The 14,865-nt window shown below is 39.7% G+C and overlaps 1 protein-coding gene across 1 annotated transcript in view; it reads right to left on the bottom strand.

Moving 5' to 3' along the window:
* si:dkeyp-72e1.9 (syntaxin-binding protein 4) overlaps nt 1-5,470 on the bottom strand; it is a gene marked incomplete at its 3' end in the record, with an annotated part of 62,271 nt that extends 56,801 nt beyond the window's left edge. The window contains 1 exon segment of the mRNA XM_054607384.1: nt 5,328-5,470. Coding sequence (XP_054463359.1) covers nt 5,328-5,470 — 143 coding nt within the window.
* Nucleotides 5,471-14,865: the final 9,395 nt, after the last annotated feature.

Below are 14,865 nucleotides of genomic sequence, written 5' to 3'. Positions count from 1 at the left end.
TATCTTAAGTTAACAGGAAAGAAACAAAGAACATATGTACATCTGACAATGAGTCCTAGATAAGGTGGTTAAAGATGCTGAGGCCAGGTGACTTAATGAGAGCATGTTGTTTTCCTCTGTCACAGCAGAACCAAAGTGATGCTTGTTGCCACCAGAGGCCTTAATACCAAGGACAGGAGTCGGGTAAATAACCTGTCAAAATGCATCCAGTCACACCTGCCACCACTGTCACAGCCTGTGGTCACTTTCACCATGGAAATTAATTCAAGGACACCAAGCCGAATAAACAAAATCATGTATATATTAAATAAAACTGTGCTATCTTTGAGGGTTGTTTCAAATAATGGCTGTTTATATTGTAGCTCTACAGTATAAGGTGGAATATCTTGATTCCCCAAAAATATGCTCCCAAAACCCAATCATTAAAAGGAATAATGTCTAGCAACAGAATTGCGTTCATATGCAGGATCTGTAGGCAACAGGACTGGATTTTGGCATCAGAAGTGTTTTTTTTTTTCATTTGTAGTCTGAATAGTATTAACCAATCATGTTGGAGCAGGCTTTCGTTGATTGCAGGTAAACAGTCAGATGAAGAGCAAAAGAGGAAGAACACATTGGCTGAAATAAAATCTGGAAACCCACTGGCTATGATCTGACTATGATTTCGCTTTATATTGGTTCAACACTAGCTCGTAAACTGGATACTTGTAAAACATCCTGATCGTACAGGTCTCTTTCCAACTCCAACTCCATTCTAAACTGCAATTATCTAACTGAGGCTCTCAAATCAAGAGGGGAACAATTTGTAATCTGTTGCGGAAACAGGAGTACAGACTGAAGCAGGTGTTGATCACTTCATCCAGTGAATAAATAAATAAAAAGTCAGTCAAATAAAAATGTGCATGCACACACATATGGCTGAATACATATAATAGCAACACATTCATTATCTTACAAATAAAAAAGCTGAATTGATGAGCAATGAAACACGCAGATTGAATACACTGCAAGACTTTATGACTCTTTTCTACTTGTGCTACTGTTACTCTTTAGTATATTAGCATTCATCATTATCCTGTATATAACAGCCGCTAACATTAGTTACATAAAGTCCCTTTAAAAACTTATGTTATGTAATCCATCCTAGAGAACATCATGCCTGTTTTGATTGTTGACAGGTGTATGGTACAGTGTGATAATGCCAACACGTTCTCACAACAATGCGTCAAAAAATGCAGCTTGGTCAGTTGCAATAAGCTTCAAAAATCAATCTCTCCGGAACCCTCTAGCGTCAGTTTAGGACGTATCGAGGATGGAGTGTCAATACATGAGCCTTTTTAAAATAAACTTCCCTCTTTACAGGAAGTTAGGTCTTGGCAACAAAACCACCAGTTAGGTTTAGGAAAGCATCATGGTGGACATAAACTTGACTAAAAATGTGAGTCACATGACTAACCACACTGTCAAAATGTCAACGTTTACTTTTACTCTAGCTCGGGAAATGAACAGTTGTCTCCTGAAGAAAGTCCTGTGTTTGTTTGATTTTGTCTGGTTTGTCTTAACTTTGGTCACAAAGGGTCGCAAAATTTCCAGAAATATTGCAACTTTTAGTTTAAAAATCTTACTTTTTTTAATAGTGGACCTATTGGTTACGCATTGGTTACTAGGCCTTATGGCATGCTTTGCTCAAAGTATGCCCATTTATTTGAATTGCGCTCTCTTCCATCATATGTAAATTAGCCAGCTTATAAAAATGTTGTCAAATTACACAGCGCCCACACTGTTGGCTTGATCATTCAAAGCATCTTTCATCATTCGTTATTTTGCAAGCTAGCTCACTCATCACACAGCACACTTCACATTGTATGTATATGACAAATGATTAATTTGGCAAATGAATAGATTTTGTGTGTTTGATATGGTAAAAGGTTTGTTTCTATCTTCATTTAACTTAGTAATCACATCCAGGGCATATAGCCAATATCTTTACATTTCATTCATATTAACTCCCATAAATTCATCTTAAGTCCCATGGAAAGTTTCCACCTTGATTATTCACAGAAGTGTGCAACTGTAGCGTTAACCCCAGCTGCCCCATGTTGATCTGAAAACCCAGCAGGCTTCTAATACGCAGCAGGTGACCTGCTTCTCACCCTCGTCTCTGGATTCCTGCCACCCTTCTGCCTTCTAATCCACCTCCTCCTTCCACACTTCAGCCAGAGGTCAGCAGTCATGAGTTAAACATCATCTGCTCCCTACACTAGCTATTCTACAGCAGTCCATCCTGTCTATCCATCCCCCTGTCAGGTACCAATAAAGTTATCTTATAAACTGTTCCAGACCAACCTTATTCCATCTGGGACTAGGGGACATAAATTTCATATTTTACTGATGGCTGAGTAAATCCTCCCACAACACGAGTTGCCTGATAGAGAAATGATTCAAATGTGTCACAGCAGGATCCTCCTTCCATCATATCAGAGGTGAGTGAAACTGACAGGCTGGAATTTAAAATGAAACAAAAGACCAATATTGGCCGGATGCTTCTGTCTAGCCAAAGCATCTAGTGCCATAAGCAAAATATGAAAATTGAAGTGGAAGAGACAGAGAAAAGAAAAGAACAGCGTTTGCACTCAGCGGGGCACCATCTGTCTGACCGTCTCAACGTCCGGTTTGATCTGTGTTGGCAGCTGCAGTGTGTGATTCATGCTGCATGCTGGTCAAATGTTTCCGAACACAATGAATTCAATTACAGCAGCTACATTAACAGGAATTACATGTGTATTCTGCCTAATGTCCATACGCACCTTTTCCGATGCCCTGCAGCCCTTATGTCATTATGCTATCGATAAAGAATTCTACACAGCAGCAGAAGGTTGTCCAGTGACACAGTGGCAAAAACATGACACTCCACTATCTGTTTTTGTATTTTACTTCAGAAAACCATCAGGGTAAATCACTTAAACCACTTTGTGACTTTCAACAAGTTCAGTCGAGCTTTGTTGAGTTCCGTTCCAGGTCAGTTGGGTGATGTTCACTTGTATTGTAAAATCAAAGCAGACCACCAGAGGACCGTGGAGTAGCAATCTAGCAATCTGATTTAAATAATCATGCTCGTCATTGTTGCAGTGAGTCTTTGCCTGTAGAACACAGCTGATGGGGATTTGTGCTATTAACAGTTCCTCATCAAAAAGGGAGTAAAAGCAGTTTGAACAACAGCTACACAGAAACTCTCCTCCCTGGTTTATTACAGTACCAATGCCTCTGTTTCACTCTGGCTCTTTTTCTCCAACATTAGAAAACGTAACATAAATGAATAAATAAAGAAAAAAACAGCTATTCATCACTCAAACATTGCCCGTTCTCATCAGCCTCTTGTAAGGCTTCATACAGATCTACTTTTTCCATAAAGTGAAACGGCGCTAACAGTGCAAACAACGGCAACAGCGCTGACAGAGATAACTGTCGGTGCATTCATATACCAATGCTACCAGATTAATTAGTATGCCAGAAAAATCAACTGGAACCAATACATGGTATGTCAAATGCAGTATGCCAAAAATACCAGGATGTCCTACATTTGTACATGTAGGACAAGCAAACAGGCTTTTCTGGCAATTCTGACCCACAATGCTCTGTGCAAGAGATATATGAGCAAGAGGGTCAAGGTGAAAACGTATGAGGAAGAAGTACGTCCCAATCAAAAGCATACTGCATGAAACAGTCAGCACTTTATAAGGGAATCCGCAGTATGTACTAAAAGTAAAAAAGAAACAGCACGCAGTTTGGAATGCAGCTAGTGTTTACCTGGGCGGGGGAACTCACTACAGCAGCCTCGGGGCTGTGATGACGCTGTCAGGACGGCGTTATCAGCTGTAACCGCCGTATGACAGCAGCACAGAGCGGCGGCTGCGGGCTAACCAGTGGGGCACGCTCACATGCACTAACATGCACTATGAACAAAGCAAGCAGAAGCTCTGATATCAACAGAGAGAGAGAGAGAGAGAGAGAGAGACTTCATTCTTTGATCCCGACCTCCTCTAGATCTTTACAACGACTATAGTTGTGTAGAGAACCTTAACATTCATGTAGTTTGACCAGAGTTATATAGGCCATGTTAGCCAGTTTAATAGAAATAGCTGATATCTTGTGTTAATCGTGTGAGTACGGGCTTCCAGACATACACTGCCCCTTCCTCTAAGAAATATCTTCCTGTACATCCTCCTTTCACACATCAGCCGGTCCGTAGTGGATTCAGATCCTCCTTGTTTCTACCTGTTCTTCAGTATGACAGATGAGGTCCAGGTCCAGTCTCAACCAACAATGCTTCTAATCGATTCTTTCTTAGTGAGCTCCGAGTGACGCTGAACTCATCAGGTTCAGTACAGAGCAGCATGACCTGCTGTCAGTCACAGGAATATGATGCGTGTATGCATGTAGTGCTGATGATGAAGGATGACATCACCAAAACCGTCCAATGAATCAGCAACCTGTCAACGCAACCTGAAACGGTTACTGTTACACAATACTTATGGCTTCAGTAGAAATGATTCTCCCCTTTGCAGGGACCACCTGGTGGATCACGGACCACACAGCTCCAAATCTTTTTTCTTCATTTCACATCTTTTTACATTTGTGTTTTTAGTTTTAGTCATAATGCTTTTATTTACTGCATAACCTGTACTACAGCAAAACAGCCTCACAAGATCTAATCAACCACGGCCTTCAGTTTGAGTGACGGATTACACAGCTACAGGGCAGCTATTGTATTCTTTACTCATTGCATCAATACAAAGTCAGATACAAGTTAGGATGACCATGAATCATTTCCTTCGTCACCCACCTTCTGCTGACCCGAGAACAGACACATCTGCACCCTTCATTTCACGCTAATCAAGAATGCATCGTTTTAAGTTGTATCAGAGTTATGCACAGTAACTTAAAGTGTATCAAGGTTATGTTTAAGGTGCATCGTAAAACAAGCCATTTTACAAAGCACTGCTTTTTTGTTAAGATTATCAGTACATCTTTCTTATTTATAATGACTTTACAAGTCTTTTTGTACTATATTACTAAATACAAACTCCAGACTTATATCTTGTCAATGGTTCAAACTTAACAAACCAGTTTCTGTTATTCCTGTAAAGCAACACATCTTTAAAGGAGTGTGCAATCTCAAAAACAAGCATTCCACACATGACTCATTCTCCGGCTTTTCCCAACATCGCTGAACTTTTGCAGTGAAGCACATTAATGTCACGTATCAGAGCAGATTATTAAGCATCCCTCCTCACCGCTGCTCCTGACTCTCCCTGCGGCACACCTACCTGGTCTTAATGGTGGGGTTCATCCTGAGAGGAAACAGTCCCAGGTCTATGTCTTTGCTGTCAGGATTAAACTCTAGGGCTCCCGAGATGTAAATCAGAAAGTAGTCCCAGAGCTCGGGTAACTTCTGGGAGGAGAGAATCATGAGGGAAACTTTAGGGGTGGTTCTGTTTGTGGGAGAGACGGCTACCCAACACTGTCACTTCACCTCCCCTCAGCCTGCCTTTAAGCGCTACCGGCTGACCGGCTGACCGGCTGGCAACAGTCCACTCAGCACCTACATTCAGCTGACTGACTCCTCCCCTCAGGACAGATCACAAGAACAAAATGAACTCCCCTCTCCAAACTGCCCTACTTTCCTATGGGATCATTCACATTTCATCTGGATGCATCTAGTTTCACATGAAAACTCTCACATTGGTTTCCTGGGAGGGACGTGCTTTGGGATGTGGCTTTATAGCTGCAAAAGATTTGACTATTTGGCTCTAAATATTGTGTCAAGTAATTCCATATTCCACAAAAAAAAAAGAATAATCAATCATCACAGGCATTGCGTTATGTTCTTCAATTTGTCAATGCAATTAAAAAAATGAAAAGAGCTTTTACTGCACTCCTTAAACACTTGACTCTCACTGCACATATGATGTAGTGTTACTGTGAATGACCGGTGTGCCTAATCTGCAGGGTTTTATATTGACTAATGATTGAAACAGGTGTTACCAAAAAAAATCACCATTTTTCTTCTTTTTCTGCACTGTCTAAGTGTGTTGTTATATTGTTTATAATATTAAAAAGAAATTCAACATTAGACAAAGAAAATCACATTAAACACAACATTTGTAAATATGTATGTACAGAACTAAAATGCATTTATAAAACATTAAAAAAAAAAAAAAAAAAAAAAAAAAGAGTCAAAACTGAACCGTATGTCTCCATCACACACCGCTCCATCCTTTATCAGATGGAACTAAATAATACTTAAAAATTAGACTTTTTAAAAAGGAAATGTTAGACTTCACACATAGTTGGTCATCCCTGAGCACAACGTATTATTTATGATTTTGTCATTAACCCTACCGTTATTATCAACTTTGTGATGTCTCGACACGTTACAGATTTAGTGCTTATTGTGAGCAGAACCTATCACCAGGAACCATATTGGTCTTCAGACATGTTAACGGAACCCAACCACTGACCGGTTGATAATAATGTTTTTTATTAAGTAATTTATTATGTAGACACTTATTGCCCATTTTGGGATAAATAAAGTTTTTCCCTAATAATGTTCGCGTAGTTCACGCGCAGGGCTACCCCCCACGCGTAAAAATGAGCGACAGTCCATCGAAACGCTCGAGCTCTCTCCCCCGCTGTTTCAGCAGAGACATATTATCCAATCGAGGTCCAGATGTCCGGTCCCCGCGCCGCTGTAGTGGACTTTCACAGTACCGACTGCTGAGTGAACCCGTCCCTGAAACGCATCACTCTGCCCGCTCTCCAAACTCTCGCTGACTGCGTGGATGTGTCAGCATTCATTCCCCCCTTCAGATCAATGGGACGGACCCTGCGCGCCGGTAACGGGACGCTCTCTCTCTCGGCCCGATCCTAATCTGACCGACACGTGGGCTTTTTTTTCCCAGCTGACTGACCTTTAACGTCTCTCCAATCCGCCGCGCCACGGTTCTGACAGACCTGACCGGCCGCACAACGGGAGAGCAGCGCCGGGGAGGACACGCGGCGCGTTAGACTCCTGTGGATCAGTGCTGCTGCTGCATTCAAGGTCCAATTAAGAAAAACGGGCCGCACGCTTTCACGGGCTAAGTAGTCTACCTGCTTCAATAATCCACGACACTGACTTTATTAAACCGTATGACGCCACTGACTGACATTTGACGTCGTTGTATTTTCTGGTTCATGGTTACAGTTATGATCCTGTAGTTTATTATATAGATTAAATGTACATTTTAAAGACAATCAACACTAAGGTTCAATACACACACACACACACACACATAGCTGGTCTTGCATTATCTCTTAGAGATACACTAATTTATATCTACACTGGACAAAAATACTTCTTATTGAACTTTCTTTACTTTATAAATCGCTGCATGGTTTGGGGCCCTTTTAGTTGAGGCCCCGAGACAGTTGCCTTGCCTAATGATAAAGTGTACCCCTGGTGTTCTTTCCTGAACCAGAGTATCCTCTGTGTTTCTGACTGTGCGTAGCTGTGACTTGGGTGTGTCTACAGTATGTCATGGCAGGTGTTTTCCTGAGGGCCACAAGAAAGCGATTTGAGTGTGAACTTGTTAGTGTGTTTTCCAGAAAGCAGCAGCATCACAGGCCAACATTCAGCCTGTTCTGAACAGACATGTTTTCAACCGGCCTTGGACTAGTCTTCTAAAAACGCTGAGGCATAACTGTTTCATTTAAGAGCAGCCTTAAGTTGTATGGCGCCACAGTCTGAAATCATCTGGACAGGTCTACAAGGTAACAAAGTCGTCTACAGGCAGTCCAACGTGAACTGAACACTTGATCAGTCCGTGTTACAGTTTCATGTTCTGGTTTTAATGAAGCCAATGATCTCAGGACTGAGCACGGTTCAGAGTGAGGGGCTCACATGCACTTACATTCACTCACGTGCACTCAAATGTGTAATTAAACTTTCTGCCGTTTATATGTGTGTGTAGGGCAGAAACTTTGGTTGCACATTGATCATCTTAAATAACTGTCTTACATAATATTGTGCACAGTGTTTTTTTCTGCTTGGTTCCACTCAGCCCATAGAAGTTACATTAGAATGATGTCACAAACAGGAAAATGGCTTTTCTAGGATCCCGGTAAGTCTTAAAATCATAAAAATCTTGTGGGTTAAAATTTTAAAATACTAATTGTAATAATTGAAACTGCTTGCATTTGGAGGTGGCACTGTATTTACCTTCTTCACCCAACGATGGCTCATTGATTTCAGAAAGTCCTGGACTAGGCCATAACATTGTGTCCAATGGACATAATTATATTTTCAAGTTCAATGTTTTTCTGCTTCTGTCATCTTTGTAAACTACATATGTTCCATGTGAGAATGGAAAGCTTAACAGCCGTGGCAACAGTAACTAAGAGGGGGTGGGTTTAGCAAATGGCAGGCCAGTACTTATTCCAGCAGGTCAGTTGTTATTCCAGCAGGTCAGTTGTTATTCCTGCAGGTCAGTTGTTATTCCTGCAGGTCAGTTGTTATTCCAGCAGGATAGATGTTATTTCGGCATATCAGTTATTCCTATGACAGATCAGTTGTTATTCTTTAAGGTCAGTTATTATACCAGCATGACTCATGTCATTGACTGTATTGGTATTCATTTGTGGCTCATTTGTGCTGTAAGTCAAACCAACACATTTTGTACCAAATCCTACACACATGGACAAAGAGAGAGCATGTCATAGAAATAACTTCTGTATTCTTATTAATAGCTGTGCATTAAGAAGCATATATTGCTTTTATGACTGCTAACCCAGTTCTTGTATGTATACCAGATAAATATGCTGGATGGGATTTTTCACTCACTTACTCAATTTCTTCCTGTATTTCTGACGTAACTGGCAACCTGGAGGGCAGCATCCTGCTGGCCGTCCTCTGAGGACACCCTAAGGTTCCCAGCTGACCCTGCTGTGGACCGTAGGCCATCCCATTGTCTTTGGAAAGAGTATTAGAGCATTAAAAGCAGTAGCAACTTACACATCATGAAATGCAAATTACTGAAATGGAGCAAAGATGGATAGACAGAGACAAGTTTTTTGACCTGCTTGCTTCTCTTGGACGTAGGAAGAACTTTCTGTCCTTCTCCCTCCATTTTAGCAGTCCACAGACTGAAGGGACAGTCTCCCAAAGAGAGACAGAGAGAGGGAGAGACACAAGCTGCAAACAGCTGTTTCTACATTCTTCCTCCAGCTGACTTTAGAGAACCGTTAGTAAATTCAAATTACATTTAGCACTTTGATAGTGCTAGTTTTCTGATTAATAACTGTGTTCTTTGATTTTGAAACAGTGGCCTTTTGTTGTTGGTATTTAGCCTTTCTGAGGTTATCACCAAAATGCTGCTCCGATGGTCCCGCAAATTTGGATTTTGCAACTACATGGTGATTTATTAACCCAAATTAAGGAGACAGATTGAATGCACATGAATATTTTACATTTATTTAAACAGTATTATTAAAAGACACCAAATTACACTCTAAATTATTATTTATTGGGAGAAACCAAGCAGTTCAATGTAAAATCAGACATTCTGCACCCCCATATGACCCCCTTATGATATTTTGTTTCATAACCACATTTTCACGCCACAATCCAACAGTGGAATGGTCAGTCAAGTAAGGCTCCATGGGCCAAATCTTCAAAAAGTTGATTATTCTAGGTCATACCTACTATTTTTCTTAGAACTTTTAGGGATTAAGCGGCCTGAAGGAGTTGACATTTAAAAAGTGTAAAGTGTTTACACAAGACCATGTATCTTTTCACAACTACAATGTTGAGTCCGGACTCATTATATTTGGATTTGATTTTGGTGAACAAAAATCAATCAAAAAAGGATTCAGTATTTTTCTCTAGTAGTATTGTGTTCCTGGCATTGTAAAGTAAGCATTGAAACAGCATTATAACAAACATAATGACTGCATAAATATCCTGATGGCCAAATATCTATATCCCAGAACAGCAGTATTTCTACAGCCCTGCCCTGTCCCCAGGAGATTATTCTGAAAAGTCATGACCTTTAGTGGACCATAGTCATCTTTATCCATCCCTTTGGCTATAAGTTATCTTAAAAATTAAAGCTTTGATTTTAATGAAATTCAAACATATGAAAAAGGCAAATAATATCAAAATCACATTTTTTAATAAGATAACTCATGGTTGTCAAAGCCACACGGCCACTTCCTTCTAGAGGATTCAGGAGCTCAGAAGTCAGAATAATAGAGGAGCTCCTTTTATACACACTTCATAAGACTATTAAACTTGGACTTTGTGCCCACTGAGACCAGCACAGCCTTCTGCAGACCCCCATGCACAGCACCTGGGGATGGATACATGTTCTGGAGAACCCAGGGAAACCCACATGGGGAGAAAATGAAAAACACAAACTGAACACGGAGATCAAACACGGGACATTGCTAACCCCATTTATGGTAAAAGGACATTTATATAGTGCATTCCCAGTCTTCGGACCACTCAAAGCCATGGCACAGCCTTCTGGAGCAGTACGGGGTTTAGTATCTTGCCCAACAGCACTTCAACATGCGGACTGTAGCAGCCGGGGATCTTCTGATTAGTTGATGACCTGCTACACCTCCGGAGCTAGAGCCGCACCCAATATAAGGACTCATAAATGAATGAGTCATAGACACGGACACATGTCAGAAGTGGTGACTGCTTTCCATCATCATATCCTGACTGCAGCTAGTCAAAACAATCTCCCATATGCTTCTCATTAGGGAGTCTGCACTCCAATCCTCCTGTTACCTTAATCCTTCAGTGGAGCTCTAAGGTTAACCAGCCTCGGCTCAAGCATCGGGGATCTGACTCTCTGACTTGTAATGGCTGCAGATAGGATTTGGAGCAGTGAGCAGTGATCTTACGTCTGCTATTATAGGAACTCCAGAGCAGCTAATCCAGTCAAATCCTCCTCAGACACTGGCTATAACTACTGACTGTACACACACACAGACTGATCTACAGCATCATAATCCCCCATCAGTCCAACTACATCTAATCTCACAAGACACTGCTGATGTTTTTACAACATATACTGTTATTGATCATGTCTTCTTAATTGAGCTCTTAAACTAAATCAGGAAGTCTACCTTCACCTTATCTTTGCAGAAACATATTTCAATAGGGAAAAGAAAAAAATGATGACATGTATGGAATGAAAAATACAAAAATAAACTGCTTATTCAAAAGTAAGGCTTTGCCTTTACTTAGAAAGTAAAGTCTTTACTGAAGGAGGCCATGAGAATTAGTATTGTTGTCACACAACATTATCTCTTATTTACTTTCCTGGCTGAAATGTGCCTCCATATTATTATGATTAATAAATTACGCTTATTGAGGACAATTAAAAGCTGCATTAATTAAAGTTTTGAAGCTGCTTTGATGCATAGGAGCGGTTATGAAAACACTGAAAACTCATCTGACATATCAAACTATAACATCTGGTGATAATTCTGTGTGGGTTCGCACAACGAGCAAACCCTTTTGAATTACACATACTCATTTGCTCCAAAGATGGCATTTTGATTTATTTAAAAAAAAAAATGTTTTATACTACTACAGGTTTACAAAAAAAATGCAGAGGAAAATAAGCTGTTCTGAAGTCTGGTGGTATGCCAGCTGGCATTTATTTCCTGTGAGGTCAAGCTGCACACAGCTAGTCACAAATGCATTTTGCAAAAATGTTTGCAAATAAAATTTTGTAGGATAATTTACAAAGTGTATATATATTGATGACAAAGAAAACATTTATAAATATATTATATGTGTAATTATTATCAGGAAATGATTAGAATACCACCTGCGCTTTGAGTGTTTGGAAGACAAGGAAAGCGCTTTACAAGTACAGACCATTTACTTTCCACAGGCTTTATTAATCTGAGGTTGTGACTGCATCCATTTAATTTGGTATCAATAATTTGAATGTAGGAGGGCATATGTTCACATGACAGCAGCTGTATATGAAACTATAACTAGTGTCATGTAGCGTAGAAACCTGGCTAACCCCAGCTTGAGCATGGAGAGTGTTGGACTATAGCATCTGACTGAAGAGAGCAGTTAATGTTAATTACAAAAACACCTGTCTATATTTCTGGCTTTAAGAAAATGACTCATCAATTTAGCTGAATTGATTTTACTTTATCATTTTTGTTATTTTCAGTTATCTGTCTGGCATTAGGTAGTATGAGGTTGACGTGACTTTTTTCTCCTCTAAGTTATTTGTACAGCTGTAGTTAAGATAAGATAAGATAAGATAAGATAAGATAATCCTTTATTAGTCCCGCAGCGGGGAAATTTGCAGGCTTACAGCAGCATAGAGTTAAAGTGCACACAAGAGACAGTAAAGAAAGACAAGATAAAAATAAAAATAAAAAATGAAAAATAAAAACTAAAAAACTAAAATAAAAAACAAGTATTATAAATAAGCAATAAAAAACAGTAGAAAAACACAATAACTGAAATATAATATTTACAGACAGAAAAAAAACTATTTTAACTATTATTGCACAGTGTTTTTATTGTCATGTGTCATGTGGTCTGCTGGGAGCAGAGCTGTTAATAATAATATTTACTTTTTCTAAATGAGGAGACAAAATACATGAGGAACTGATAAAATATAATGAATTGTTAACGTTCAAACCAGTTTGTTTTGACCCTTTGGGTTTGTGACCCCATTCAGAAAATGTCTACGTACAGATCCTTGTTCCGCTTCAGTTGTTTATGAGTTGTTAGACATTTTCCCTCTGAATGTCCTCTAAATGTTCAGGGCTCAATGAGTTAAAGTGATTCAATATTTCACAAAAGACAAAGATTAGAGAAAAGCATCAAATATGAATACTGTGATGGAAATCTTAGAGCTAGTTCCCTCGAGACAGGAGAAGTTTCAGCAGACCCAGATGTCTTAAGCAGTAACATTTATTGAAGCTCGATCGAGGAGAACAGGGAAACACCACATGTGAATCAGAGCGTACTGCTACCCAATTCTGAAGATGGTGTCCTTGAGCACAGTATTTAACCTTCCCGAGACCAGCTAAGTTCCGCTACATCCAAATAGGGTTAGTTCTACATCAGCCTGGCATGTGTGAGGATTCTATTGGATATAAGATATAAACAAGGAAATACATCTACCGTTGCTGTGCTAGCAACAATATAGCCTCTGTACAGTCTCTCTTATCCAGCGTCTCCAACCAGACGCCAGCCTGTTGAGTCTAAACCGAATGCAGAAGGTTTCTAGCTGACCTCGGCCTAGGAGCTGAGGCAGGCGAAGAGAGACAGACAGTTGACCTGAACTGTGAACCCCAGTCTTAAGTTACCTTTAACCTACATGAGGGAAGTTTAACATACAATAAGGAAAATTCCTTCACAAATATGAATACAAATTTGTGAAACAGCTCCGAAACTCTCTTACATCAGAGTTATGATGCAGGTTGTCTTTGCTCTCCAGACTCTAAATTGATGGACAGCTGACGTGTCTCACAGTGAGATCCAGAACCACCAATTGTATTTGTATAGATACTGACGACATTATGACATTTAATATATTGCTCCAGGTTTATGTTGAGACACACTGAGGTTCTTAATATATAGTGCTAACTAGATGATGTCAACACATCAAAGATCCTCTATGAGTCTCCTGGAGGTGAGCTCAGTTTAGCTGCTACATTTTCTCACTAGGCTTACAAGTGAACTGGTATAGTCTTATGGAATCAGCACAGGCAGCTGGACATGTAGCACCCTCTTCTGGACACTATTCTAACTCTGTACAAAGTCTCTGCAATGTATGACCTAAAAGATATAAATAAAGTTAAGGAACCGAAATGAGTGAAAGACAAAGTATAAAAAAACGATCAGACCATTAGGTTAACAAATTAATCTATACTCAAAGGTTCACTTACTGGCTTTCAGAGCTTTCAACAAAAAAAAAAAAAACTGTGAGATGTGGTTGAAAGCTAAAGTTGAATTCGAGAAGTTGTAAGCTCAGACCTTTGAGTTAAGATTATTTTGTTACTAGGGTTAGTGTAATGTATTACATCAAGTTATAAAAAAAAAAACATAACCCTGTATTATCAAGTTTCCTTTCATTTCTACTAATGCTGTATCTATCCATCCAGTTATTTATCTGTCAAAATGTGCTGTCCAAAATGATCCTGCATCTCTTTGCGGTTTAGGACCGTCTCCTGGAGGGGATTTATAGGTGTGTTGTTACAGACAGGATATAAGATAAATACGATTGGATGTTATTTCTAAAACTGAAGGTAAAAATCATATTGTGTGAATAATGAATAAGTAAACATTTGAACATCCCTTTGAATATAAAAGCATAACAAGGACCCTTGTCAGAGTTTATGTCATATTTGGAAATATGCTAATAATTGCCAATTCAATACATAATACTCTTTTTCAAAAGAATGAAATTGTGATGCTTCTTGTGTGTCAGTGGATATGTTGGCCTGATGGTTGTGCTACAGGAAACATTAAGAGGTCGGCCAAATAAGTAGTAATCATTCTTGAATGAATGTGCACACCCCATTTAATTTTGGTCCAGTGGTTCAAAAAGCTGACCGTAAGAAATAATAAGGACGACAAGGAAGGAGTCATAGGTCAAGCAGACAAGCAGAGCCAATAGCCTGAAAGAACAGGATAGTAGTTTGAGTTATGAATAAATGAACCTGCTTTACTATCTCCATATTCCTCAACTCATTTCACCTGTCATTCTGATCAGCAGAGCAGGCTCTTCTTCTCCTCCCCTTCTTCTGCTCTACTCCTCACTTTCAAAATGG

Source organism: Anoplopoma fimbria, chromosome 11, assembly GCF_027596085.1.
Source record: "Anoplopoma fimbria isolate UVic2021 breed Golden Eagle Sablefish chromosome 11, Afim_UVic_2022, whole genome shotgun sequence".
NCBI lineage: Eukaryota > Metazoa > Chordata > Actinopteri > Perciformes > Anoplopomatidae > Anoplopoma > Anoplopoma fimbria.
Note: the sequence above shows the minus strand (reverse complement) of the source record. Positions and strands in the feature narration are given on the sequence as shown.